This window comes from Tinamus guttatus, unplaced genomic scaffold, assembly GCF_059628265.1.
Source record: "Tinamus guttatus ecotype Peru unplaced genomic scaffold, ASM5962826v1 Tinamus_guttatus_pri_ptg000116l, whole genome shotgun sequence".
Lineage (NCBI taxonomy): Eukaryota > Metazoa > Chordata > Aves > Tinamiformes > Tinamidae > Tinamus > Tinamus guttatus.
In genome coordinates this window covers 2,030,607-2,056,448 of record NW_028288650.1, presented here as the reverse complement: position 1 = coordinate 2,056,448, position 25,842 = coordinate 2,030,607, and the positions used below count along the sequence as shown (strand labels likewise).

Below are 25,842 nucleotides of genomic sequence, written 5' to 3'. Positions count from 1 at the left end.
TCAGAAGTCGGTTTGGGTGCTCAGAGCTGTTTCTGGAGCCCACGGGGTTCTCTTGGCCTCAGTCTTCAGGAATGCAATGATTTATTCTCTTATATTTTTAACTGGAAAGAGAAATGCACATTGCGACAGAGAAGAAAAGCGACCCCGGTTTTAACATTGGCTTCAGAGGCGCTGTCGTCTCCGCACGGTTCATGGCTAAGGTTGTCTCTCATTTGCTTTAGGAGTAGCCCCGATTCAGCTTCTAGCTCAAACAAACAGGTTAGCTGGCAGTCTCAGTCTCATGGCTTTCACAAGCCTGTCTGATGCTGTATTAATTTCATTATTACATTTTCTGTGCATGGAGTTTTCTGGGTTTGGGGGGTGACCCGGCTGCTGTCCAACTTGCTCCTTTTGGCTGCCACAGGGACAGCTTGGGACATCTTTTCTCCTGGCAACCTGGTGTCACTTTTAGAGCTTTCTCCGATACCTGTTGGATCTCAGGAGTCTCTTTTCAGTATTGGGAGATGCCAAGTTTTCCCTGCCCGTTTTGCCACGCTGACTGATCTCCTCTGTTTTATTTTGTCTTATTTTTTCCAGGCACCGGATGGCAGGAAGGCAGCCTGTCCTTCCCGCTAAACGGGCCCACGCTTCCACACCAGCATCGGCAGCGGTGCTGGATTTGTGGAGCCCGGGTTTGTTGCTGCTGTTTGGGCGCCGCAAGGGGTGCAGGGCTGCAAGGAGATCCTCGAGGTCTCCAGCTGTGGTGAGTGAAGCAAGGACAAGGCTTCTAGCAAGGCAAGGAGGTGCCCTTGCAGGCAGGCGGGTGATAGGGGAAGAGGAAAGGCAAGGAAAAGGAGAAATTTCTTAACAGTGAGGGTGACAGAGCACTGGAACAGGCTGCCCAGAGAGGTTGTGGAGTCTCCTTCTCTGGAGATCTCCAAACCCGCTTGGACGCAGTCCTGTGCCACGTGCTCTAGGTGACCCTGCGTGTGCAGGGGGTTGGACTAGATGACTCTAGAGGTCCCTTCCAACCTTAAGCATTCTATGATTCCATAGTGACGTTTTGTCCATGCCAGGAGTGCTTGGCTGGATGTGATCTAAGTGAAATGGGAGAGTCAAGTCGAAGACCACAGGGTGACGGGGCGACAGAAACCCTCATGGCACCGCTGAGAGCGGCAGGGAGAGCTTTCAGGCCGTGCTCTTCTTGCAGAGCCTCGGTGGCAGCGCGGAGCAGCGGGTGAGCCCGCGGACAACGCGCTCATGGTCCCCGGGAGCAGCATCCAGCACGCGGCTGTTGCCTCCTGTGCGCGCAAACTGCAGTGCCTGCGGTGAGGGCACGGCCTCGCGGCACGAGCGGCCGTGTCGGGGGTGCCCGCGGTGACTCTCAGCCCGCCGCTCCCCCAGGATCCGGGTGAGGCAGATCTCCAGGGAGAGGGACAGAGCGAGGCTGGAGCTGGAGGAAGCCGAGCGACGCTGCCTGCAGCTCGTGGGGCAGGTGGATGAGCACCGCGCCGCCCGCGAGGACAGCCAGGGCAGGCTCAGGTAGGAGGAGGCCTTTAGGTTGGGCAGGGAAAGCCGTGGGTGCCTCTCCCTCCCAAAGCAAGTGTGTCTGCCTGCAGCTCCCTCGTATTTTGCCACTCTATCAGTGCCAGAAATACTTTTCCCACAGGCACAACACCCTCCCAGCCAAGCTCTCATCTCCTACTTTGGGAGGAGAGTGTCTGGACCTTGTGCCCAGCTATGAACACGTCTCTGGGTGCCCAGAGCTTGGTGCTTGTCTATTCCAGGAAAATTCAGACTGAAATGAAGGCAAAAGACCTGCTTTTGCAGCAAGCCACCCAGCGTCAAGCCAAGCTGGAGGCCGATGCACAGCTCCTGCAGGGCAGAGAGGCCAAGCTGCAGGGACGACTGAACGTCACGATGAAGGTAAAACTGTCCTAAATGAAACATCTCTGCTCCAGAGGAGGCAAGGCAGAGGTGGTGACAAAGAGGCATGGCCTCTCCTTGCTCTTGCTGCAAGGCCCAAGGGCTTGATGCAGAAGAATCATCAGCCACATCCATACTAGTGAATTAGTTGCACAGTCCATTCCCTGGCCCTGCTGTTACTAAATCCCGCTGTTTCTTGGCGGGAATGGTTCCTGGCACCTGGTAACAACCAGGCTAATGGTTGAGGTTGCAGCTGTGCCAGAGGCCGTGCCAAGAGCACAGGCAACATCTCAGTGCATGGGGTGTTCTCAGTGCTGTTCAGTGTATTGCTGTAGATGGAGATGGTTCGAGACTTGCTGCTTGTATTGACTGTGAGGGAAACTGCACTTCTGTGGAGCAGAAGTGCTTTGATCTAGCTCTTATCCTGCAAAACCCACTCAGATACTTTGGAGAGATGAGCCAAACCCCGTCACTTGCAGCCTTTGTCAGCCCCACGCTGCCCAGAGTGGGCTTTTCTGCATCGTGATCAGCCTGTTGCTTTACAACTCCCTACTGAGGCCCTATGGCCACCAAACCTGCCCTCCAACCCAAGGGCTTGCAACATCAACAACAACTTCTCTCTTTTATCTGTAGGAGAACACGCAGCTTCAAAACAAGATCATGAACATGTCTGAAAAGCTGTCAGCCACTGAAAAGCTGGTGTTAGAGCTGCAGAAAGAGCTTGACCTTGTTACAAAGGACAAGGTGGCCCTTCTCTGTGTGATGTGTCTCAGTAGACTCTTTTCAGCAACTTGTCAAAAACCTGATGTTTTTATTTTCCAGAAAGTCCTATGTGTTCCTTGTCCGTTCTGGTTCCCCCCTGCATTGAATTTCCCCATGCCTTAAAGACAGTCTGGAATAATGGCTTTTAAGTTTGGATGTTCTAGGATCAAATGAAAAAACATGAGGAAAGTTTGCAAGTGTAGAAAATTCTACAAATCTGAAGTCCAAAGTACTTCAGGGTTTGTCTTCCAGACTTTCTTTTTCACAAGAGTTGAGGTAAAGGATCAATTCTGGTGTCTTGCACTTCAGCAAGGTACCTGGTAAAATGGATGTGGGAAAAGTAACGAGCCTGTGATCTTGGTGGGCAGCTTGGGAGTGTGGTCCTGCCTGAAACTTAATACTCCTTGCATGTGAAAAAAGACTTTTTTACCCGTTTCTGTGTTGACCCACCTCTCAGTTGTCAACAGGAACCCTTCCATTGAGTCACTGAGAGCGGGTTTTGCACCCAGTCACGATTCCAGCAGTTTGGGAAGGCTGGTGACTGCCTGCTGTGGTGATAACTTCCATGATGAGCAGTGTCTCCTTGTCCTTGTGCAGCGAGGCCAGGCAGAGCCGCGCAGCGCCGAGGCCCCGAGCCAGCGCGAGCGCTTCGCGGAGATCGTCCTGGAGTACGAGCGGCAGTGCCGGGTACGCGCGGGCAGCCTTCGGGAAGCGCTGCCGGGAAAACGCGGCCGTCGGCATCACGTCGGGCAGGCTCCGAGGGTCAGAGCGGGGCGGAGGGCAGGATTTCTCCTGCATTTCCTGGCCCAGAGCCCTCTGCCTGGGGCTGGGGCACAGCCTGGCCCTCTTGTTGCCACACTTGCCCATCGCCAAGGGTTGATCTCCGTGCTGGCATCCCGGTGTGGGTTGTAGGTTGCTCCTTTCCTGCCATTGCAGGGCCGGGGGTTGTTTCACTTGGGGGCTGTGTGGTTTTGGTGCAGGGACACCCCAGGCTGTGTTGCAGGGAGTTCCTCTCAAAGGCAAGGAGGGCTGCATGGGGTTGCTTCCTTGCAAGGCGGGTTATGAGCTCAACTCTTCTGTGTCTTTCCCTTCTTGCTCCCACTTTAACATTTCCCCCTGAATCCGGTGCTGCTAGAGAGTCAAGGTGAGCCCGCCCAGGTACCCGGCGTGTGTGTGGTGCCAGCGTTGGTGTCCTGTGTGCTGCATCCCCTGGCTCCGTTTCTCCTTTCGGCTTCTCCATTCGGACTTGCTGGGCACTTTGTGCAGTGGTTCCTGGGCATGCAGAGCCCCACGTTTAACACTTCGGCCACGTGTTTCCAAGCACTATGTGTGATTAGAGAGCACCACCTTACAGAGGTGGCCAAAGCTCCCAGCAGGGACTGAAATCCGTGCATTTGGCACAAAGCCTTTTCATGGAGGCAACAGGCAGCCTCTCCTGTTAAAGGCGAATATACAGGAGTGCCACCCAGCATGGCATTGCTCCTGGGGGCACTGGAGGGTGAGAGGCACTTGATTCTACATCTTTCCTCCTTCTGAGCAGCTCCAGGGATGTCTGTACAAACACTGGGGGATTCATCTCGCCCTGTGAAGGCACCCGCTTGGTTTTGCCCTTTCCCCTTGCTGGCTGCTGATGACCTTAGGATCTTTGAAAGTTCCCTAGATCATAGCCTTTCTTTTGCAGGTGATGGTGTGTGGGCTATGGCTTGATGTCTTCCCAGTGTGGACGGTCCTTTGGGACCCGCTCCACCTCAGATCCTCAAAAATCAAAATCCCTTGGGTTTTTCTTTGCCTACATGCAGTGTCGCTGCTCCCGAGCCCTGGGGATGCCCACAGGGGTCTCTGGGCCCCCAGGGGAGATCCCAGCATTTCTGCTGCGTTGGCCACTAGAGATGGCCATGTCCGAAGGGCTCTGTGAAGGTTCAACCCTTCCAAGTGTCTGCAGAACCCCTGTCACTGCTGCCTGCGTGGCTCTTGCCCCTAACACATCCAAGGAAAAGGCGACAGCGCCTGGGTTTGTTCTTGTACCAGTGGTGGCCACGGCAATCGGGCCTGGCGTTGCCCTGGCCACGCTGGGACCCGTCTCTGCCGCAGGTGCTGTGGGAGCAGAACGCGGCGCTGCGCGGGGAGCTGCGACGGCTGCGGCACTGCGGCCCCGAGCGCGGTAAGGCACCCGGCGGGCGCGCGGGGACGGGCCTGCGTCCCCTCTGAGGGTCCTGGGGCAGGGCGGCCGCCGTGCGGAAGGGACAGGCGGGCAAGGGTGACGGGGACAGAGGGTCCTCCGGCACAGGGTTCCTCTAAGGGTTGGCCACACGGTGGTGAGCAAGCGGCTTTTCCGTGAGGAAGAGGATGGTGGGGAAGTGCGGTATAATAAAGGGGAAATAGCCCCAAGTTGGAGGTTGGGAGGCTCGGTTGGCCGTTAGGAAGAATCTGCTTGCCCGGAGGGGTGGCGCGGCCCTGGGTTTGGCGGTCAAATAACTGGGATAATCCCATCTTTGGGGGTTGCAAGGGCTTGGCTGGATGGAGCGGAGCGGTCCTGACCCAGCGTTGGTCCCAGCCCTGCTCCGAGCAGCTTCGACTAGAGCCCCCCGAGGTCCAACCTGCATCTCTGCAGGAGTCTGTGCATCCCATGGGAAGTGCTCAGGCTCCGGCAGCCCCGTGCAAGGGGCGACGGACGTGTCCTCTCCGCAGGGACGTCCCCGCAGAGCTCCCCTGTCCCAGGCAGCCTCCCTCCCAGCCCGCCGCTTCCCGCTCCTGCGTGCGCAGGGACAGCGCTCCCGATGCAGCAGCTCCAGGACCAGCTGCAGGACCTGAAGGTGCAGCTGGAAGCCAAGGTGAGGGCCGGGGCTGTGAGGGGACACGTCCCAGCTCCCGGGGAGCAGAGAAGGGGATGTCCCGTCTCCCAGCACAGAGGGGCCGCGTTCGGAGCTCAGCGCCAGGCAGGTCTCTAGATTGCAGGGATAACTCCGCTGGAGCTATTCCACCTGCTTCCCCTGCCCGTTCTACCTCATAGCAGGGTTTGGAGCAGGCTGGCAGAGGCTCTGCAGACATCTATCACGTTGCAGATGGTTTGGGTGCTCCTTGCTACCAGCGCAGGGCCAGAGGTTAACTCTTCCCACCATTGCTGGTGCAGTCTTGCTGGGCAAAAGGACCAAAAGGAGAAGCAGCCCAGCCTGGAGCATGGGAAGCACCAGAGCACCGTCTCCCCAAGTCTGTGGCACTTGTAACTCGCACGTCCCAAGGTGACAGCATGAGCCCAGTGCTCCTTTTAGACAGCAGGCGAGCGTGCAGGAGGCCTCAGTTTCCACCTTGCACGCCTCCTTTTCGGTGCTTTCCAGCGCTTTCCATTGCATTCCCTGCCAGAGTAAATCCTAAATTGTCCCGCTCGCTGCCTGTAGTTCTGCCTGCGTCACCGTCCTGTCTGTACTCACCAAATCCTGCTGTTCCCACCAGGATTTTTAAATCCAAGCATTTGCAGGGGAGACATGGGTGGCAGCAGCCCCTCACTGTCACCTCTTAGACAAGGAGCCCCTGATAGTTCCATGTGATTCCCAGCTGTCTGTAGGAGAGGGGGCTCTCAGGAACATGGTGCCGATATCCCATTTGTGTCTCCCCCACAGGTAAACCACTACCAGCAGGAAATGGAGTTGATGAAGAAGAGCTTTGAGAGGGAGAGGAAGGCCAGTGAGGAGAAGTTCAAGGCTGAGATGACCAAAGTGGAGGAGCAGAAGAAAGACCTGGAAGAAACAGCTGCAACATATTGGGCTATAATTGATGGCCTGAAAGAGCAAAAATGTGTGTGGAGTCCGGAGCCGGAGGAGGCGTCTGAGCCGGAGCGAGCCGAGGCGGAACAGCAACACCCCGAAGGGATGTGGCATCCGGAGCGGCGGCCGGCTCGGGAGGGAGACGAGCTGCAGACGCGCCGTGGGGACAGACGGAGCCTAAGGTCTGGCACCGCTCCCTTTTGGAGCGTAGTTGGAGCCTGGGGATGAGCTCATACTCATTCCAGGGCAGGTTGGGGGCATTCCTCACGGAGCTGGAGAGCTTGTTTCGTCCTCTCTGACTCCTTTCTCAGAACTTGGGGGGGGTTTCCCTGCACGTCCCTCGCGTGCAGTAAGGGCTGTGCTCAGCACGGGCTGTGCCTCAGCGTGCTGAGGGGAAGGCCACGGCTTCCACCAACTTCTCTAACGTTGCCTGTGTCTCTCCTGCTGCCCCTCGGTCCTTCAGCACCTTCCTGTGCCTGTGGGGCTGGTTCTGCCTCCCCACTGCGGGCCAAAATGGGTGTGTGGAGGAGCCTGGAGAGGAGAGCCTGGAAACAGATGTTTTAGCTGCATTACAGGCTGGAACCCCAGATAAGAAGGGTACAGGGTGTTTGAGTCTTGCTCCTGCTGCCCCTGGTGACCAGGACAGGGACTGGCCATAGTGCAGGGCTTCCAGAGCTGCCTTTGAGACGTGCCCGGTGGCGTGGCTGGCGTAATCGCTCAAGAAACCTCGGCGTTCCCTCCCTTGCACGGCTACGTTGCGGGGCTGGTGAGCCCAGCCGGTGCCAGCACAGCTGTGTTTGTCTCTCAGAAAGCTTCGTGACCGCAGAGGCGCTGGCCATGGGCCCGTCCAGCAGCGCAGCCGGAGGCAGCAAGAGCTGGAGACGGCCCCGAGGACAGAGCGGGAGCAGCGCCCGGAGCGGGAGCAGCGCCCGGAGCGGGCAGCAATGTGGGAGCAGCACCCAGATTGGGCAGCGAGGCAGCCGGAGCCGCTGCAGCCGCAGCCCGTGGGCTCCATGGAGCAGGTGGGTGTTTGGTACCGTGGGGCTGCAGGCCCCCCTGGTCCCGCAGCGCTACCAGGCCCAACTTGTGACCATCTTTGGGCTCTTCTGCCCTGCAGCCCATGGGAGCCAGGGCAAGCGGCCAGGAGCCGCCGCGAGCCGGCCCGCAGGAGCAGCGGCACCAGGACGCCCCGCGATGCCGAGGAGAGCGACCGGCCCGGGCACAGGTAGGCAGGGGCTCCACAGACCTCCCACCCGGGGAGTCTCCAGCCCCGGCGGTCTCTGCTCTGGCACTGATGGGAGTTTGGGTGGAAGATGCTACAGACTGGGGGCCCCCAGGGAGAATGGATGTGTTCTTCCAAGTTCTGCTGCACTTTTCAGTCTTCGAGAGCACAGGGATGGTCCTGTGCTAAAATAGGAGCCCTCTCTGCTCGCGCCCACCTCACCCAGGAGGGGCCCACAGCAGTCAGTGCTGTAGTAGTGTGGGCCACAGAAGGAGAGTTTAGTCCCCCTGCACAGAGGGGCAGCCAGCACAGAGGGTTGCACCATGCAGCGACGCGATTCAGCCGCTGTGATTCCCTCAAACCAGCCTGGGTTAAGATGGAGCGTGTTGTAACACAAGGAATTAGAACAAGCAGGAGCAGAAACCGCATCCCAGGCAGCCTGCACCCCTTCCAGCGTTTCCCTGGGCAGGCTCATGAGAGGGAAGCAGCGTAGGCTCCTTTGGTAGGAAACAAGCAGGAAAGGCTACGCGTTGCCTGAAAGCAGCCGGGCGCTGAGCTAGGGAGCGCCTGTCCCCTAGGCTCCGCTCTGTGCCACCGCGCGGAGCCGCCTGCTCACGGAGCACCTCCGCGACGGGCACCGGGAGCTGGCCCAGGCCCTGCACGCCGCCCGGCTGCAGCAGAAGCGCACGGAGGACAAGAACCGGGCCCTGGAGGGACAGGTCTCAGCCCTGAAGCAGCTCGTCGAAGAAATGGCCCCAGCGTCGCTGAGCGGGTGACGGGACGGGATGGCCCCAGCGTCGCTGAGCAGGTGATGGGACGGGACGGCGCCTGCACCAGGGGGCTGGGGAAACGGCCCTTTCCTCCCTGAGTGTGGCATGGGGTTCTGGTAGAAAGTGGAGAAACCAGACAGTCCTCAAGCAAAAGGGACCTGTGGGTAGTAAAATTCCTTCTGTTGCTGAAAGCACCAGGGTTGAGGGCTTTTGTGGTGGCAACGCTGCAGGGCTGCCTGGGGGTCTGTCCCAGCAGCACCTGACGGGGTGTTTGGTGGTGGTTGGGATGGGAGCTGCTGCCAGGAACCCAGGCTGGAGGTTCCCACATCGGAGCAAATCCAAGCAGGAAAGCCGTCCTGTGGCATGGAAAGGTTGGCAGTGCTGGCAGCACCTCCTGCTGCCCTTCGCGCAGCAGCAACGAATGCGGCTCCCTGCGCAGCTCCTGCCTAGAGGAGTAGTCTAAAGGCTGCAGAACTAAGTGTCTGCATGGACAAGAACCAGCTGGACCGACCTGCCAGGGCCCTGCTCTGTGCAGGGAGATGTCACCCTGTCCCTGCCTCGCTCTGTGCAGGGCGCACGGACACTGGGAAAGGGCCCCCGAGATTGGGGGGGACTGCAGAGGCCCCAGAGAGGCCAGAGTGGGTTGGGGGTGGCAGAGCAGAGGCTGGACACCATCAAACTGGAGGCAGTTCTGTATTTCAGAGCCCTGAAGCTCCCCAGCTTTTGTGAATAAAGCATCGCTTCAAACAGAAAGACCCCCTCAAAACCCAGCGGTAGCTGCAGTGCTCGGTACCAGAGCCCCAGCTGCCGCGTTACCAGTACGGGCGCCCCGCGGGGCTCATGGAGCCCATCAAGGCACGTTGGGCGTCGGGCCGGGTATCGAGGGCTGTTGGGAGGAGCAGGACGGGACGCGGCCGAGCCCTGCGCGCGGGGAAGGGCTGTCCCTCCGCTCCGCGGCGCTTACGACAGGACGTGCTCCAGGACGCCTTGCCGGATCAACTGCTCGCACTTCCAGCGAGGTAAGAAGTGCTGCACACAAGCACAGACATGGGGTCCCCAACACCGCACGGCTGCAGCCAGCGACGCTGCTCCGCGTCCCCGCGCGGAGCCGCCATGGGCACGGCAACATCCCCGGAGCCAAGGGGCAGCAAAGGGTTAGCGTCCCGCTCCCCTGCCCCTGCTACCTGGCTGTTCTTCTTCAGCAGGACCGTGGTGCCATCGTCGATCTCAAACTCGCCGTAGTCTTTTAAACAGCGCACCTGCAAAGCCAAGGGGCGGAGCGTTAGCACGTCACTGCCGACTGCAAATATTTACGAACATCCATTTAAAACAACAAAAAAGATAACTAGTTATTGATCTTTAACAGGGGAACTTGCTCCAAGAGCTCTAGGGAGACAACACTAGCATTTGCTAATAAATGCCATAAAGTTTTCCCCATAGTTCAGGCCTGACCCCCACACCGATTCCCTGCAGCCTGGGAATGCGGCATTTCAGCACGCTCGGGGGCTCAGAAATGAAAGAGTGAAACACTGGCGGGCAGCGTGTTTTAGGGTAAAGTGAGGATGCTTCAGTTCTCCAGCTCAGGGAGCCTTACAGCATGGCGGGAAGTAAAGATCTCTAAAGAAAGCTGCTCCTTCAAGTGCTTGGCTGTTTCCCCCACAAACAGAACCAGCAATCTTTCACTTACTTCAATGTACAGGCTTTTCGGAGGCTTTATGTCCTGGGTAAGGTCCAGCCCCTCCTCTCCTCCCACTGACCTCATGTAGGTGGCCAAAGATTTTTTATACCGGTTGAACCACTCCACCTGCAGACATCACGGTCAATCCTTTGGACAAGGATGCTTTAGCTCAAGAGAAGATAAATAAGCCCTCACAAGCTCTTCTACAGGGAACAAGCTGCCCCAGGCAAAGGAAAAACTGGGATCTGACTAGGATATAGGCTGGAAACAGCATATCCTGTTGTGCTCTGGGTTAGAGGTGGCCTTTAGAGAACCAGCTCTGCCAGCCGCGAGCCTGGTGGGGTCCCGAAGGCTTTTCCCCAGCCAGCACCCACTTGGCATCCTCAGAAGGACAACGGGGAGATAAATGGACATTTGCAGAAAGACGCATGAAACACCCCACAGCTAGAGTGGAAATAACCCTGTCTGTCTCACATGGACTCTGGTTCCCAGATGGTTTATCGGGAAGAGTAAGTGGAAGGAAGGCCGAGGCCCACTCACTTCCTCCGTCGACATGTGGAAGTGGATGGCGCTGGGCAGGACGCTGCCGTACTCCCACCGGAGCGCCCGGATCCGCAGCAACCGGTCGTACCTGGGGGAAGGAGCGAGGGACACCGGCATTTTCCAAGGCAGGAGCGGGCGCTGCACCCAGGCAGCGCTGCCGCCGCGGCCGCTCCTCCTGGCACGGGGCAGAGCCCGGCTCGCTGCGGCCACCTTCTCTCAAGGACAGGTTTGGGGGTCTGGTCACTAAACGAGCAGCAGGACGGGGACGCCCGTGCGCCGGTGGCTGCGCCCGCGGCCACACTCACAGGTAGGCCATGATGCAGCGCTGGTTTCGGAGCAGGCAGCAGTGGCGAAAGCGGATGAGGAAGATGAGGTCCGTGCGCCCCGACTTCGCTTCGGACCTGGAGGAGGAGGAGGAGGAAGGGGAGGAGGAGGCGGTGGCGGCGCGCTGCCCGGGGCGGACCCCGCGCCAGTGCCGCCGTGCGGGGCAGCCCCCGGCGCGGACACTCACACGTCCGCCTGGTTCCGCTCGTAGAGCGCCCGCATCTCCTCCAGCGCCTGCCGCAGCCCGTCCGCCTGCGGCAACGACTCGGTGAGCGCGGGCCGGGCCGAGCCGAGCCGAGCCGAGCCGAGCCGGGCCAGGCCAGGCCCGCCGAGCCCCGGCGCCCCCCGCCGCGGCTGCTCACCTGGAAGGGCGGGAGGTGCCCGCCCGTCGCGCGGTGCAGCTCCCGCACCAGCGCGGCCGCCCGCTCGCCGGCCATGCTGCCGCGGCGCGCGCGCGGGAAAGCGGCCGCGCGCCGCAGCCAATGGGGCGGCGCGGCGCCCCCGCCCACGAGCACGTCACAAAGGCCCCGGCCCCGCCCCGAGGCGCCCATTGGCTGCGCCGCGCTGGGGGCAGAGCGGGGGCGGACGCGCCCCTTCCCCGCCCCGAGCCCGGACAAAACACACACGTTTCCAAAGGGCGTTTTAAAATTCGCTTTATGCTTGTGATTATTTTAAATAAAAGACAACTTCTAGCTACCTACCGCCTACTCTGCTATTTGTGCAGGACAAACAAAGCTTAAATACTAAAATGCACGAGACAAGTTGAAAGCGGCAGCTTGTTCCAAGCCGCTCAGCGGTGCAGGCCCGAGCAACGCTTTGCAATGGCTGAACTCTTTACACAAGCACTCCTACTTAGCTGTGACTGTACATGGAGAATATAACACGCGCTGCAGTTTTCCTTGTCCATTTACAACGAGAGAAAAAAAATAAATATTTTCCATTCTTATTATACATGAACACTTCAGTAGAAAGTTACAGCTGTTGCGTTGGCGTGACCTGCAACTGCGGGAGGGGAAGGGGCATGCATATAGACCTAGTAAGAGTCCTAAACTATGACTTTGTAATAAATTACGGAGGACGGATGTCAAGATGGATATCAAAATACCGGATGTGAACTCGGTACACTTGTGACTCTTGCTCTGAAAAATCAAGTGTTGCAAAATACAAAAGCTAGTGGCTTGTATTATTTAAGTCAAACCACAGGGTTTTGCCTTTCCTCAAATGTGTGCGAGTAACAGGCTTGTGGCTTTAGGCAAAGATGAAGTAGTTGAGTTAGTCCTCACACCCTCACTCTTAACTAGCACCGTGGAGCTGTAAGGACCTCGCAAACACCTAAGTTTCATGCTTAACAATTAAAGCATGCATTTTGCAAAGTTTGTGCATGGTACCTATTTTGTCTATTAATAGGTCTATTAAACTGTGCAAAACAGATTCTTAACCACTGAAGGTGTTTTGGTACTTTTGCTAACATTAAAAGTTATCAATTAGCAACGTCTCTGGGTAAGACGAGCGAAAAAGCCCTACTTGAGGTTCACCCTTCACAGGGAACCACTCCGTCGATTGGCAAATCACAAAGCAATGGCAGCAGCCCAAATGTCCAACAAGGGGGAGAAAAGAGTTCGTGTGCGTTGCAGTTTACCTAAAAATATATATAAATATTTATAAAATGGCACAAAGCTTTGTACAGTTGGATCTGTCAGTGCAAATACATGCATATGAGGTACCAATTTACTCAGGCCAGATCTAGTTACACATATATTACAATCACGCCCTTAATCTGCCGTTGTCATATTAGTATTGAAGTCACATAAAAGCCAAGATAATTTTTCAGAAGTTTCAGTATCAGATCATTGTAACTTCTCTACAATTTAGTATTTACAATTTAGTTTTTGAGTCTTCTGCTCCTCAGATTGCTTGCATTATAAAGTTTTTTTAAAACACTTGGTGCCAATGCTGTTTTAAAATTTGAGACTTGATTATGGAAAAGTTAAAACTATGTAAACTGGAACAAAAAGTATAACTGGCTGAACATTTTTGCAGGATTTGAATTTTCAGCAAGTACTGTCAGGAGGGAGGAATACCGTTATTGCTATTCAGGGACTAGAAACCAAACAAACCATCCCGAAGGCATCGACAGCGCCGCTGCGACGGTGAGTATGAGGTCGATACTGAACAGCACCCTGCCTCGGCTCAGTCACTGTTGACATGGATGCTGTTCAAGTTATCTACACCTTTCACTTCCCGGCGGCTGTGGCGGCATTTGCACAGGGATATGGATTTGAAGTGGCTAACTGTGGGACACACACAGCTCTTCAGCTCCGGTAATTCCTGCTTTAGGCGTTCCAGCTGCTCTACCTGGAATATGTTTGGTTGTTCAGGGTTCCAGTCGTATATCCTGAATAAACAAGAAAAGAAACGAAACACTTACCAATACAACCTGACAGCTCCCAGAAATGCAGACTACATGAAGCTACCGTGAGACTGAGGACAGCGTTTGAAATGTCTGTCTCTACCCTTGCAATATAAAATGGTTTTCCTTTTTCACAGCAGTTAACATCTCACTGCCAGCTTGCTGCTGGCATTAGCAGTTACTCTTCTGAAAATGTCATTCTGCAGATCACCTTCTTCCTGAGGCAGAAAACTGTGAAATAAGGACGGAGCTGCCGGCTTCAAACTCAAATGCCAAGAAACTTCAGAGGCCCCAGGAGATTATTTGAACAGACGACCACACATCTACGTAAAGCGGGGATGACACCCTTTCAAGGGCAGCTCAGGATGAAAAGTATCAAGTAATAAATTCAGTGCACAGAACAAGAACTATGTGCCAATATAACATCAGCATGAATCTTTTTTCAGGATTTTTCATGATCATGATTTTTTTTTTTCAGGATCTGTTTTTCAGAGCATCTTACAAAAAATCGTATTTATGCTCTGAATATTTCAGGAGATCACTTAAATACCAACAAATTAATCAAGTGCTTGGACTGTGTGTTTCAGATTTATGAAACATACATATATATATATATAAATAAAACACACACATATATATCCATTATATATGATGGATATGCTCTATCTTTTCATAAATGTCTGAGACTTCGTAAGGAAAAAAATGCTTGAACACATCAGAATGACATTTATCTGTTTTCTAGTATTTTCAGTCTTGATATATCTGTATTTTTAATCTGAAGGGTATTAAAATATTTATCCAAGGCTTATCAGTACACATCATCAACATCATCAAACTTAGTTTTTTTTTTTTTTTTTTTTTTAAGTGTTTCTTTCTATGTTTCCATTTTTTTTTTCTTGACTTGTGTAAAGCTGCAGTATTTGGGCTACAATTAATCCACAAACCTCTTCTGCATCCAGTTTAACAGACAATTATAACTCAAATAATCCAGCACTTCCAGTGTTGTACATAACCTTTCCATAGGACTCCACCCTCCCAAAGATCCAGAATTTTGCAGTTTCTTCTGCCATTTCACAATACTGTGGTAGCTGCTGCCTTTAAAGCAAAGGTGTTGGTGTTGTAAAATAAATAAAAAAGCTTTATCTCCTTCCAAAGTCACCAGAGACCAGAAACGTTTTCAAGAAATTATTGTGGCTTCTGCCTCAGTCTTTTCTGTAGATTCAGCCTGTCTTTCATTTATGATTCACACCGGAAAGTGTTTTGCTGTTAACTGCATCCTCCTTTCATACCTTAATTTCATAGCATATCCAAGGGGAACACGAATGTCGCACCCGAAACAACAGAGCACAGCACGATAGGGGCAGTGCCCTTTTCAGCCCAGTGAGACAAGTTCCTCACTGCTGGGAAGCCCAAGACATCCAAACCCATGCAATGCAGTTAAATCGCAATTCAGTGCAGCCAAAAAGCAATTAAAATACTTGTTCAGACAGGAGGTGAGGAGTGGAGGAGCTCGGAGTGCAGACACGCAGCTGCTGCTCTCATCCCAGGCAGGACACGGCTCCAAACTGCCTGATAAAGAGGTGATCACAGCATGAAAGCCTCAACTTTCCTCCTCCCGGGATGAAGAATAGACTCTGCTTCCCGTCCTGAAGTTATCTCACATTTTACAGGCGTCTCCGTGCAAGTGCAAGCACTTAGGCTAGGGGACAGTCTCACACAGCAATGCACTTTAGGAACTTCTAAGTGCAGCAGCTAAGCAGTTCCCAGGGGGTTCTTTGCTTCTTGGCTGGAGCAAGTGTAAATTCTACAATCCCGGTTTGATATTCAATTCCTTTCTATTGAGATTTTGGAAAAATCCAGCCTTCCAAGCTCCACTGCAACCAGCCCGCTCAAATGTATCTATTTCACCTGAACTGAAAACAAACAAACACTATTTGAACCAGCTCCTACCTTTAATTTCCTATTAAAGGCAAACCCAGAAGGAGACTGGCAACTCCTTCCAGTATACTATTTTTAAGATCTATTTTATAAAAAAAAGCTTTGTAGGACTTTCCAGGATTATGCAGTCATAATAGAACTGATGTTTTTTTTAACTCCTACCATGTATTTTTGCAGCCTCTGAAAACACGTGTATATCAGCAATCTGATATCCCAATCCCATTGAAATCTCAATCCGAGCTGTTTTTCCTTGCTATTGCCTGGCTGAAAAATGCAGGATCGGGAGTACTGGAAGTATCATTCCTTTTGCTTTTATTGCCAACTAAATTTGTGTTAACTTTTGGAAAATTAGTTAAACTAATAGAGCACGGAGCTTTGGCTGGGAATCTGCAAAGGCAACATGGAGCCCTAAGGAAGTGTTTAAAGAATGTTTGAGGCTTTCTGGTTTCATTTCATGCAGCTGTGTATATTCCTTAGCAAACAGAACTCAGCTCATGTAAAGCAAATAAAAAGAAAAAGATGATCATTCAAATATAAGTTAGCATCCACCCCCTCTCCACATTGGTATTTAACATACACCCAGCACGTGGGAAAACACAGGTCAATAGCTCTTACCGAGCATGTAAATTCAAACACAGAACTATTTCCTAGATGGTTTCTGAAACTTATCGAAGAGAAAAATACTAGCTAGTGATAGGTTAAGATTTTCCCTCCAAATAATCTGAGCATCACACTAAAAATATATTTTAAGCATGAGAGTAACTTTGAGCTTGGACAAAAGATGCACAGTTCTGCCCTTAAAGTACTTTTCTGGATTTTGGTCTGAATAGAAGCCTGGATATTGCAGCAACAGACTGCACCTTTCCTATAGGCCACACTTTAAACATGAACAGTTAAGGTATTTTAGATGCTGAAATGAATGCTAGCAGAATAATAATAAAAAAAAAAGCAGAATATTGCCCTGGAACTGCACTATCCACCCCATGTCTCCCTGAATTACCGTACGTTTGATAAGCTATAGCCCAAGTGGAGAAAGGACTGGATGGCAAAAACCCCAAAATCCTCTCCCCATGTGAGATGTTTCCTTTAATATCTTTGATAACTTGTTCGCAGATGCAGCCTGTAGATGCAGTTTTTCTCCATGCAAAACAAAGTCAGATCCCCTACCTGCTCTTTTTTTTGCCCGACACTTGATATCAGCGACTTTTTGGTATTCAGGACACAGAGTTTTTCTGCCATCTTCTCAAGTAGCTAGAATGTTTTTGCACAGCTCTACATGGGTGATTAAAGTTCAGAAAAATTGCTTACAGAAATCATCTCTATCCAGACAGTTCATAGTATTTGACATAACTACTACATGCTGGCAACAATAATAACACCAAACAACAATCCCAAATTCACCCAAATCTCATGTTTAGTTCGCACAAATCAGATGTTTAGTTCCTAACATATTCTGACAAACAGCACTTCTGAAGATGGCTCATGTAAAGCTCTAGTGTAAACCAGGCACAACAATTTTTGATAAATATCTGAACCTGGCCTTAAACATTCGCTCCAGAGGACAAAAATTCTGCATATATTGGCTATATGTTAATAGGACAGATAACTGCAATACCCACTTCTAGATCTAGCAGCAGGTGCTCCTGCACCTTTCTCATCAGTCTCCACGAGTTCTGCTTAAAAAGTCCCTCTATATTTATACTTCTCTAAACTCCAAACACCACAAAATATGGATGCATCCCTCTTAACAGATAAAGACTTTCACTGTACCCATTCTCATTTTTAAGAGTCTGAATTCTTGATATTAACTACATCCTCCCTAATGTTTGGAGAGGCTGCCTCGTACCCCTGCAGCTCCAGCTGAAAATGGAGGCAACTTGCTGCTATTTTACACTTAGAAATACCATCCAAGCCTTGCAGGTATTTCAGAATGTCCATTTTGAGATTCCTGAGGCAATTTGCAGAAAGGGGCATACCCGTACTAAGGGTTTTATATTAACACTCAATATAAATTGCATTGTTGAATACTGCTGTGAATTTAGACATTCTAAATAGTGTGGGAAGATTACTAGTTTTTATTCATTTAAATCCACAGGGCCTAGAAGGATATGAGCACTGTGAGCAACAGCGAGATAAAAGATGTTCTGCCAAGATATTGCAATTTAAACACACCAAGCAATATGAAAGGGTAAATAAGAAGAAACCTAGCAGACTACGTACACATGAAATACTATTTATGTCACCTATATCTTTTTTTTTTTTTTTAAATCACAGTAGTGCCCATGTATTCCATCAGTAGTAAGACTCTCAAAGACTGCATTAGTAGACACCAGATAAACAGGCATTTCACAAGAACACTTGATGCAGTAGTAAGTATTTGATTAAAAGCCCCCCTTTTCTAAAGATTCATCATTCAAGCCAAGCATATGGTAGGGCCGAGTGTGACAGAGCGAGAGCAGCATTTCTTTTGCACATCAGTCAGTCAAGAGATTATTTTTCCATCTACTAAAGGGGCCCAGGGCTTGAGTTGTCGGAGAAATGTAACATGTAACACCACAAGTCTACACCTATGTAAGAAGAGCAACCATATTTGTTTTGTTACCTGTAGACAGGCTGACTTACCTCTCACTTTGTTTCGTAAACAGAAGATAAGCAAAGCCCTAGACAAGTACTTGTCTACTACAAAGGGTTTGAAAATGTCTATTATTCAACACTTTCAACTACCTTTTTAATTCTTTTCCAATTACACATGCTTTGTAATTTATCATAAAGTCTGCTTTTTCCTAATTCTCTTCTATAACTTCCCAAATTCAACGTTTGCCTTGTGATAGTGAATTAAGTCCCACAAAACCCATGTGCTATCTCTGACTATTAATTTCATATCTTTTTGGATAAAAGAATGGAATTTTTTGATTGGTTTAAGGAATTGCAGTAACATTTTTTGTTTGAAGTTTTGTCACAGTCTTCTGATACCAGCTTGAATTGTGCAGACAGAGCAACTACTTTCTGAAGTGACTAATTCTGAAGTGTGCTTTGGGAATCACTTCAAACTGATTTTAATGGGAAAAACAGCATGAGTACACCTGAACTCACAGATTTGAAACACACCTAAACAGAACAGTGGGAAAAAGTGAAGTGCAATTCATTCATTTAAATTGTAATAACTATTCCTGTCCATAAATGCACAAAGCTGAAGATTTCAGCCAAGTGCTTAAATAAACCTATTCTCCCCCTATCATGTACAAAGCTTAAAACATTAATAGTATGTTATATGTTTATGCCGTGCACTAGTTCTTTAGAGAATGAAATTCAGTCCTGTTTAACTTAACTATTTAGGTAAGTTTTACACTTTGCATTAACCTCAGGGGAAGCAAAAGTTATTTTTATATAGCTGAAAAGTATATCACTATACAAGCTGAAAAGTACATATTTATACAGTAAATATTTATATATTTATACAGCTGAAGGAGTATAAAGGTGTATTCATTAGTTTTAGTCTTTCTGAACTTTCCAAATTAGTTTATGGACTTAACTTGATTTATTGGATGAAAGGAAGATATTCTGCATCCAGTCAGTTAAAAAGCAATGTGAAATTTTGCAAGAATCAGGATACAACAGTATTTTATCTTAAATAATCTGATTATTATTTCAAACACCAAGTGATGTACCTGTCATATATTAGGCCGTGAACACCATATTCTTTCAACTTCTTCCTGTTCTCTGGGTCATTTGCGTCATCACCCCATGAGAAAATAACTAAGTCTTTAGCTCTGGCTTGTTCAATAAACATTGGATTCCTCAGCAGGTCTTCGGAGTGAACATTAATTCCCTGCAATATAAAAGGCCTGAATTAAAATATAAGTTTCTGAGAATCTCTTAGAATACCAACTTTCTTCTATATTTTTAAACACCCTGCAACTTGCAGTTCCTTACAATTTAATACAAGTAAAGAATCATAAGCTGAGCGAACTGTATTTTTTTAAAAATAATGGGCATTAAATGGGCATTGTTTTAGCAGTTAGTAAATGCTGAGGTTCTTTTTTGTTTGTAGTTTAAGCATTAGTGTAACAAATAATTTATTTACAACAAGTAGTAATCAGTTACTCTCATTTTACTGCAAAGTAGTATCAGAAACTATAAGCTTACCAGTAAGTTTTCAAACTGGGCAAAACTAATAGCAATTGAAGTTGTGCGAGACCTAAGATCCATAAGCTCTGGATAGAAATCAGATTCTCCTTGAGTGAGAAATAATACAGGATATTTGTTTTGCTTATGTCGAATCCTGTTAAAAAAAAAAAAAGACAAAGAAAAGTCAATGTGTTAAAAAGCAGGAAATTTAAGTTGTTGCCTTTAGTGTGGGTTCATTTGCTTCCTAGACAACAAGACAGTACTGCAGTGCTGAAACATGCAACATACCCTTCCTTTTGCCACTGTTATTTGAGATTCACATGCTCCGTTTAAGGGAAGCTGGAGTTCACACAGCACTCAAATCCACATCCTTGTGTTCACATAAATCTCTGCATATTACCCAATTCTATCATTTTCTTTTTAAACGCACTTTGCAGTAAAATGAACATTCACAGTAAGAGTTTATAATGTATGTTTAAGCTACACAACCTTTCTTGTGTATATTCCAATAAGGATAACAGCACGGTGGTGTGAAATGACAACAGATGGAAGAAAATTTGGGAGATATTAGGCACTCTTTTCACATTTTTGTTAGCTAACCCATTACAACTAAACCCATTTGGTTTGTGTGACCCATTTACCCTTCCATGGTACCTCATCAGGGCAGTTTCTCATCAAATGGTTGTCCACCCAAACTCCCATTTGTCAAATCTTTTCCATGAAGCTGTTCAATAACAGGGCTAAAATCGCTTCTTGTGGTGAAATACTGCAGCAGATTGTTAATTAATTCATGCATGTCCCAACTGTCTGTTTCCCTGTTCAACTCCTGTGCTTTTTCTGCATCCCTATCCTTTTAAAAGGCAGATATGGTTAAAAACTTATAACAAAAATCTTTATTTTGTTTGTAAATTAGGCTTATATGTGCTTAAGTATGACATAAATGGACTTTACGGTACCAGAAGAAGAAAGACCAAAGCAATCAGGAATACATTTGCCAAAAGTATCGCCTTCCTTCGCCTATCTTGTTTTTGGCATGACTCAGATGGCAAAGGAGACTCATTGCTTGTTTCAGTTCCCAACTGTTCTAGCACCCTAAGTTTAGGTCTAAGTGAAACGTGCAATTAGTTTCAATTAGAAACTAATTAGATCTAATGTTATTTTTTCCTAATAAAAGAAGAAGAAAAAGAAAAAAAACATGATTTATCTCAACTTACATTGTACAGATATCTGCATCAAATGAAGAAAAAATAATTCTCCTTCTTCCAGCATTTAGCAAAATAGTTTTTAGAATAATATCTACAAAGAGGTTCATATCAAAATAAGTTGACAAGTTGCCATCCCACTGTCCATCCTATAGAAAGAAAAGACAAGTTTCAACCATTTAAGCTAATGCTTACTCAAAATTATTTTAACAAGAAAGGATCTCTCATTGAGTCCATGTGAAATGAGAATTCAGCTTGTAAGTCTGAATACAAAAGTCACTGCTTCAGTCAAATAAATGCTACTGGCAGCCCTACAAGAGTTTTTTGAAAGGTGTGCAGCTGAATTTTGATTTTAACAAAATTAACTGAGAAAGGTCCTTGTCTTTCAAGGGACAGGGAAGGTCTGCATGAAACCTTTTCTAACTCCGAAAATACACATGCAATCTATAAAAACATCATTAAAACTACAGCTATTTTGCATTGCTATTTTTAACACACAAATGCAACGATAATATTTATAAAAATAAAAGAGAAAGAACAGCAGTCACAAATCATCTTTAAGTGACTGCTCTGAGAGGGGTCAGCATGTATCCAAGCTGACAGACTCACTCCTCACATGCACAGTGTGCCCAACTTGCTGGGATTCACTGACTTTAAAAACAGATCTTCTACCAAAAATCCTTAGAACTGCATTGTAAGCTCAAACCTTTACACACTTCCTATTACTTGAGGCATGTTTTATGCATTTATTTGCAGGATTGGTGCCATATAGTCTCAGTTTTAAAGACAGAGGGTTATAATAAAATAAGAAAGTCATGAGAAACATCAATTAAAAAAAAACAACCAACCGAAATAATTCTTTTGGTTTGTACCTCAGATTACCTTGTCAAATTCCAAGTTTTAGGCATGGAACAACAAAGTAACAAAGTAACACACCTGTACATTTACTTACTCTTTGCTGGCAGATCCATTTTATTTCTATGTTGAACCCAACATCTTCAGAAACAGACTCCAGGACCTGAAAAAATATTACTATGAAAAAAACACGCAGCTAAAGAGGGCAATTAAGTACTATTAGTAAGTGTAAATACTGGGGATACTCACTGGAATTTAAGCCCCAAAGGAAGAATAGTAGAATAAATAGTTGAAGTCTTTAACAAGTAATACAGGATAAATTTATCTCATTTCTACTTCAGTTCAAAGATACAGAAAAAATGGATAAAATCTTGATGGCTTTTTTTTTTTTTTTTTTTTTTTAAACACAGTACATGTGGCAAGTTAATTCACCCCAACATGTGTGTAAACACAAAACCTGGCTGACGGAGTAGAGGAGTAGGTTAATTTGTTTGAGAAATTCCTTATTTGTTCTCCTATAAAGGAAATGGTTTGTGCTTCTCTGGGAAGTTTTTCTGAATGCAAAAAGTATCTTAAATTACAAAAAAAACCTGCATGAAATCCACGAATATAACACTATTACAAGAAAAAAAATATGTAAAATAGTTGTAAGGGAACAATTAACTTTAAGGTGAATTCAAAACAGAATGCAAAACCAACAGCTACTGAAAATATGGAAGCAAGGAAATATGAACAGGTGATTTTTTAACCCTATGAGGAAGATATATAGAGAAAAACATAATGTATTCTTTCTTATAAAAAGGAAATTCCATTTTGGGAATCAAAGCAGATGGAAGCATTGAACCTCAGTAGTTCAAACAAATCTATTTACTTCCTCTACTCAGTCATCTGATGAGATAGTAAAAAATACACCTGGGCATAGGAACTTTAAGGGATCTATATCCCTTGCTAGGTAAAAAGGTGGAAGAAAAACGTCTGCTTTCATTTTTTTATAATCATCATCTATTGCTCTATATGGACTGCTTACTGTCTGCAGAGAAGGAAATGGCTGGGTCTCAAAAGCAAAGTTCTCCTCTTCTTTAAAAGACGCTGAAATAAAATATAAAAGATTGGATCAAATGGAAATAGTAGTTTTGCTGATCCCAACACAAAAAGACTTTCAAAAATCGTAAGGTCTTTTAAGAACTAAAAAAAAAAAATGGAATCAGGTCTATGGATTATTTAATGCTTTCCCATGACATCAACATACACCAAGCAATGGTGTTGCCAATTCCTTTTTCACCAGCGGGGAAAAAAAATAATGATCCCTGTTAATAAATCTTGTCAGAGTGTTTATTTGAAGCAGCCTCACGCAGTTTCCACCATTGCAGACCCTAAAGCACCTGTAGCAGAACTGGCCTTGCCTGCCACAGCTTCCTATTCATTTTATCTTTTCCCAGGCAGGTGGGTTGTGTAAGGTACTTCACCCAATTTTGCTCTCCCCAAAATAAAGTTTCATTATGGCCTTGGATTTATGGCACTAAAAAACACATCCTAGAACAGCTACACAAGTTCTTATTAGCCATAATGAAGAGTTGCTGAAAAGCTACAGCTAAAAGAAGCATGGGAGGGAAACATGGTGGATAATTTTGTTAGGAATTCATAAACATATTTGTAGATCTGCATGCATCTGCTAACCCTCCTGTCCCCTCTTCCAAGGCAGTAACATCTCTCCATGCCAGCAAGAAGCTCTGCAGTAGACACTCAATTGAACCAACTCCCTCAAATGTTTGGGAATAAACTCTCAGCCTTCCAAAGGCACAAAAATCACTGATTATACAGTAATAAACAAATAAATCTCAAAAGTTTTGGCAGGTAATACATACCATTGTGATCTTTTACTTTCATGGCAGTCACATGAGCCAGCTAAAGAGCATAAAAAGAATAAAATTAACAAATACTCAATCCCTAGAGGTCTTATTACATATAAAATATAACTAATTTTCCTTATTACTCTTCTTTTTAAGTTTAAAACTTTTTTATAAGCAGAGTTTTAGAAAATTGTAAAAGATGAAAGAAATCCCAGAACCTGTGACAATTTTCTTTCAAACTTGATTAAAAAACTTCAAGGAAAGCTTAAAAAAAAAAGAATCTCAATAATTAATTCAGAAATTCTTCATGTTCTTAATTCAGAAAACAAATTCAAGGATAGAAGAGCCTTGGTAGAACATAACATTAAGATGTGAGGAAGTCTCCACATGAAACCTCCTCCTCGGTGAGACTCTAGAATCTGTTTTTAGTAAATTACAGATACAGAGCTGACAAGAGTTGATGTAGCCACATACAGGGTCAATACAGGATCAACTCTGCAACTTCATTCAAACTCCCTCTCCAGGAGATGGACAAAAGCAAGAAATTCTAAGTGAAAAGAACAAATTCTTGAACCAGCCAGTCCAAGATTCTTTCTTGACTGAGGACGGAGAGTGCAGCTGGCTCTCCAATGGCCCAGTCTCACTCCCTCCTTTTTTGTAGGACAGAGAATTTCCCTTTGGGAGCCATAGTGACATCCAAAGGAATCAAAAACTATCAATTAATTCTAGCCAGTTCAGCCAGTCCATCTTGCTGAATTATGGACCGACCGTCTGTGCCTCCAAGAAGGAAGCCATCATACCCTGGGCCTCTCTTGTTAGTAGGGAATCAGTAAAAACTAGATGCACATCGTGACCGAAAATTTTTGGTAACAAAGATTCCAGCGTGTCAGGTATAAACAACAACTACCACTACTTTTCAGTCTTTTTCTGCTCTGTTTTAACAGATACTCACACAGACCCATGCAAGCTCATTGGTCCATCTTTCCAATGAATATGAGAAATGAATTGTACCTAAGCTCTAAAGAGTGCAAAAGTACCATGATTGGAATGAGCTACTGGTTCTGCTTGTGCAATCCCTACAACTTATGCTCTCCTCCACCATCTAGAAAGGTTCACACCCAAGTCTGTATCCTACACCTAGCATATGGTACAAGCCAAAGCACGATACCTTCAACAACTGCAGCTGATCAAACGTGAGTTCTTTGACTGCAATCTCAAACAGTTCCGAAGGCTCAGTATCCAGTTTCTTTGAAAAGAAATATTACATAAAGTAGCATCATTGAAAATTATAAAAAATACTCTATGCTTTTAAGGTGGTAACATGAAATGCATTTTTTTTCTTTTATTGATAAGTATATAAATCACCATTGCATTACAATATGAATAAGATGCTCTGTTTTCAAGAGACAGATCATAGGCACTCAGAAACACTAAATCAGTGCCAGTGTAAAAGCAGGATTTGATCTTTCAGGCAAGTCATCAGAGCCTCCAATGTTTTTTCATGGTAACTTTCAATAAAGGTTAGTGCACGTATTCTGTGAGTATATGACCAGTTGGAGTTACTTCCATTTTCCTTGTAAACTGTAAGTTAAATAAAAATCCTTAAGAGTAATTACAGTGTATGATTAAAAAAACTCGAATGAGGCATATGAAATGCTGCTGTTAACAACATCAAAAGAGCTCAACTTTTTTGCTCTACTTTATACAAATTAAATCTTTGCATACATTTAAGTTGCATATTTATTTCCAATTCCCCCTTTGATTTCCCAGAACTATTTCTGAGTTACCTTTTTCATTGCCATGCAACACGTGAGATCATGATACACAATAGGCACGTGATCTTTAGAAAGATGTACATCAAATTCAACATATGCTGCTCCCTGCAAGGAATTAAAAAACAAAACAAAACCCCATTAACTGTTTTTATACAAGGACCACAGCACCACAGTAAACTCAGAAGACAAGTTGTCAAGTGTAACACCCACTGGCCCTGGGCATCAACCAGAAGTTGAATGCAATACTGGTAGTTACTAGTTAAAATCAAGTTCAACAACACATTAGAAATTTGGATAAAAAAATGTGGAAGAGTATTTAAGATACCATAAGCAATGTGTATCAGAATTGTGTTATGTAATCTCGTAATTCTTCAAGTATTGTAAACTCTGTTTCAGAGGAATGCCAACATGACAGTCCCCTCTTTCTCCTCGACCACACGGTAAGCGAATGAGGGCTCCATGAGCTTTTGTTTTGCTGTAAATTTGCAAAGCTTTAGGGAGATAGTCCAAATACCGAGAAGCCTCTCAGTTCACCTGTGAGGAACACAACGGTAGTATGTTATACACGTGTGCAAGAACAGATCCAGTACTCTCCTATCCTTTTCAGCTTTGCGTTCTTGTTTTCTGTTAAACTTAAAAGGAAGAAAGATTTTTAAAAAATGAGCTTTCTCATCCGAAATGTTTCACAGCAGTGGCTTTCACCTTTTTCAACCTGTATA

At 47.1% G+C, this 25,842-nt stretch overlaps 3 protein-coding genes across 5 annotated transcripts in view; 1 reads left to right on the top strand and 2 right to left on the bottom strand.

Annotated features, from left to right (window-relative positions):
* The first annotated feature begins 1,233 nt into the window (after nucleotides 1-1,233).
* Nucleotides 1,234-8,429, top strand: LOC104575908 (ninein-like protein). Its single transcript, XM_088521318.1, has 11 exons — nucleotides 1,234-1,307; nucleotides 1,384-1,521; nucleotides 1,767-1,905; nucleotides 2,539-2,649; nucleotides 3,265-3,354; nucleotides 4,759-4,828; nucleotides 5,356-5,498; nucleotides 6,285-6,610; nucleotides 7,237-7,450; nucleotides 7,546-7,653; nucleotides 8,229-8,429. The coding sequence occupies exons 1-11, from the start codon at nucleotides 1,240-1,242 to the stop codon at nucleotides 8,424-8,426; spliced, it is 1,605 nt and encodes a 534-aa protein (XP_088377444.1). The 5' UTR covers nucleotides 1,234-1,239; the 3' UTR covers nucleotides 8,427-8,429.
* A 944-nt stretch (nucleotides 8,430-9,373) lies between these two features.
* Nucleotides 9,374-11,406, bottom strand: GINS1 (GINS complex subunit 1). Its single transcript, XM_088521230.1, has 7 exons — nucleotides 11,328-11,406; nucleotides 11,153-11,217; nucleotides 10,947-11,042; nucleotides 10,639-10,729; nucleotides 10,108-10,224; nucleotides 9,605-9,679; nucleotides 9,374-9,449 (listed from the first exon to the last, which is right to left on the bottom strand). Exons 1-7 carry the CDS (start codon nucleotides 11,400-11,402, stop codon nucleotides 9,381-9,383), a joined length of 588 nt encoding a protein of 195 aa, XP_088377356.1. The 5' UTR covers nucleotides 11,403-11,406; the 3' UTR covers nucleotides 9,374-9,380.
* A 1,092-nt stretch (nucleotides 11,407-12,498) lies between these two features.
* Nucleotides 12,499-25,842, bottom strand: part of GPCPD1 (glycerophosphocholine phosphodiesterase 1) — a 39,747-nt gene continuing 26,403 nt past the window's right edge. For all 3 annotated transcript variants that reach the window (XM_088521268.1, XM_088521267.1, XM_010223257.2), the window contains 9 exons: nucleotides 25,136-25,228; nucleotides 24,517-24,594; nucleotides 23,364-23,403; nucleotides 22,526-22,587; nucleotides 21,596-21,661; nucleotides 20,656-20,792; nucleotides 19,460-19,595; nucleotides 18,982-19,142; nucleotides 12,499-13,360 (listed from right to left, as the gene is read on the bottom strand). In XM_088521268.1, the coding sequence (XP_088377394.1) occupies nucleotides 13,156-13,360; nucleotides 18,982-19,142; nucleotides 19,460-19,595; nucleotides 20,656-20,792; nucleotides 21,596-21,661; nucleotides 22,526-22,587; nucleotides 23,364-23,403; nucleotides 24,517-24,594; nucleotides 25,136-25,228 (978 nt within the window). In that variant the 3' untranslated portion in view covers nucleotides 12,499-13,155. The remainder of the gene's footprint in view (nucleotides 13,361-18,981; nucleotides 19,143-19,459; nucleotides 19,596-20,655; nucleotides 20,793-21,595; nucleotides 21,662-22,525; nucleotides 22,588-23,363; nucleotides 23,404-24,516; nucleotides 24,595-25,135; nucleotides 25,229-25,842) is intronic.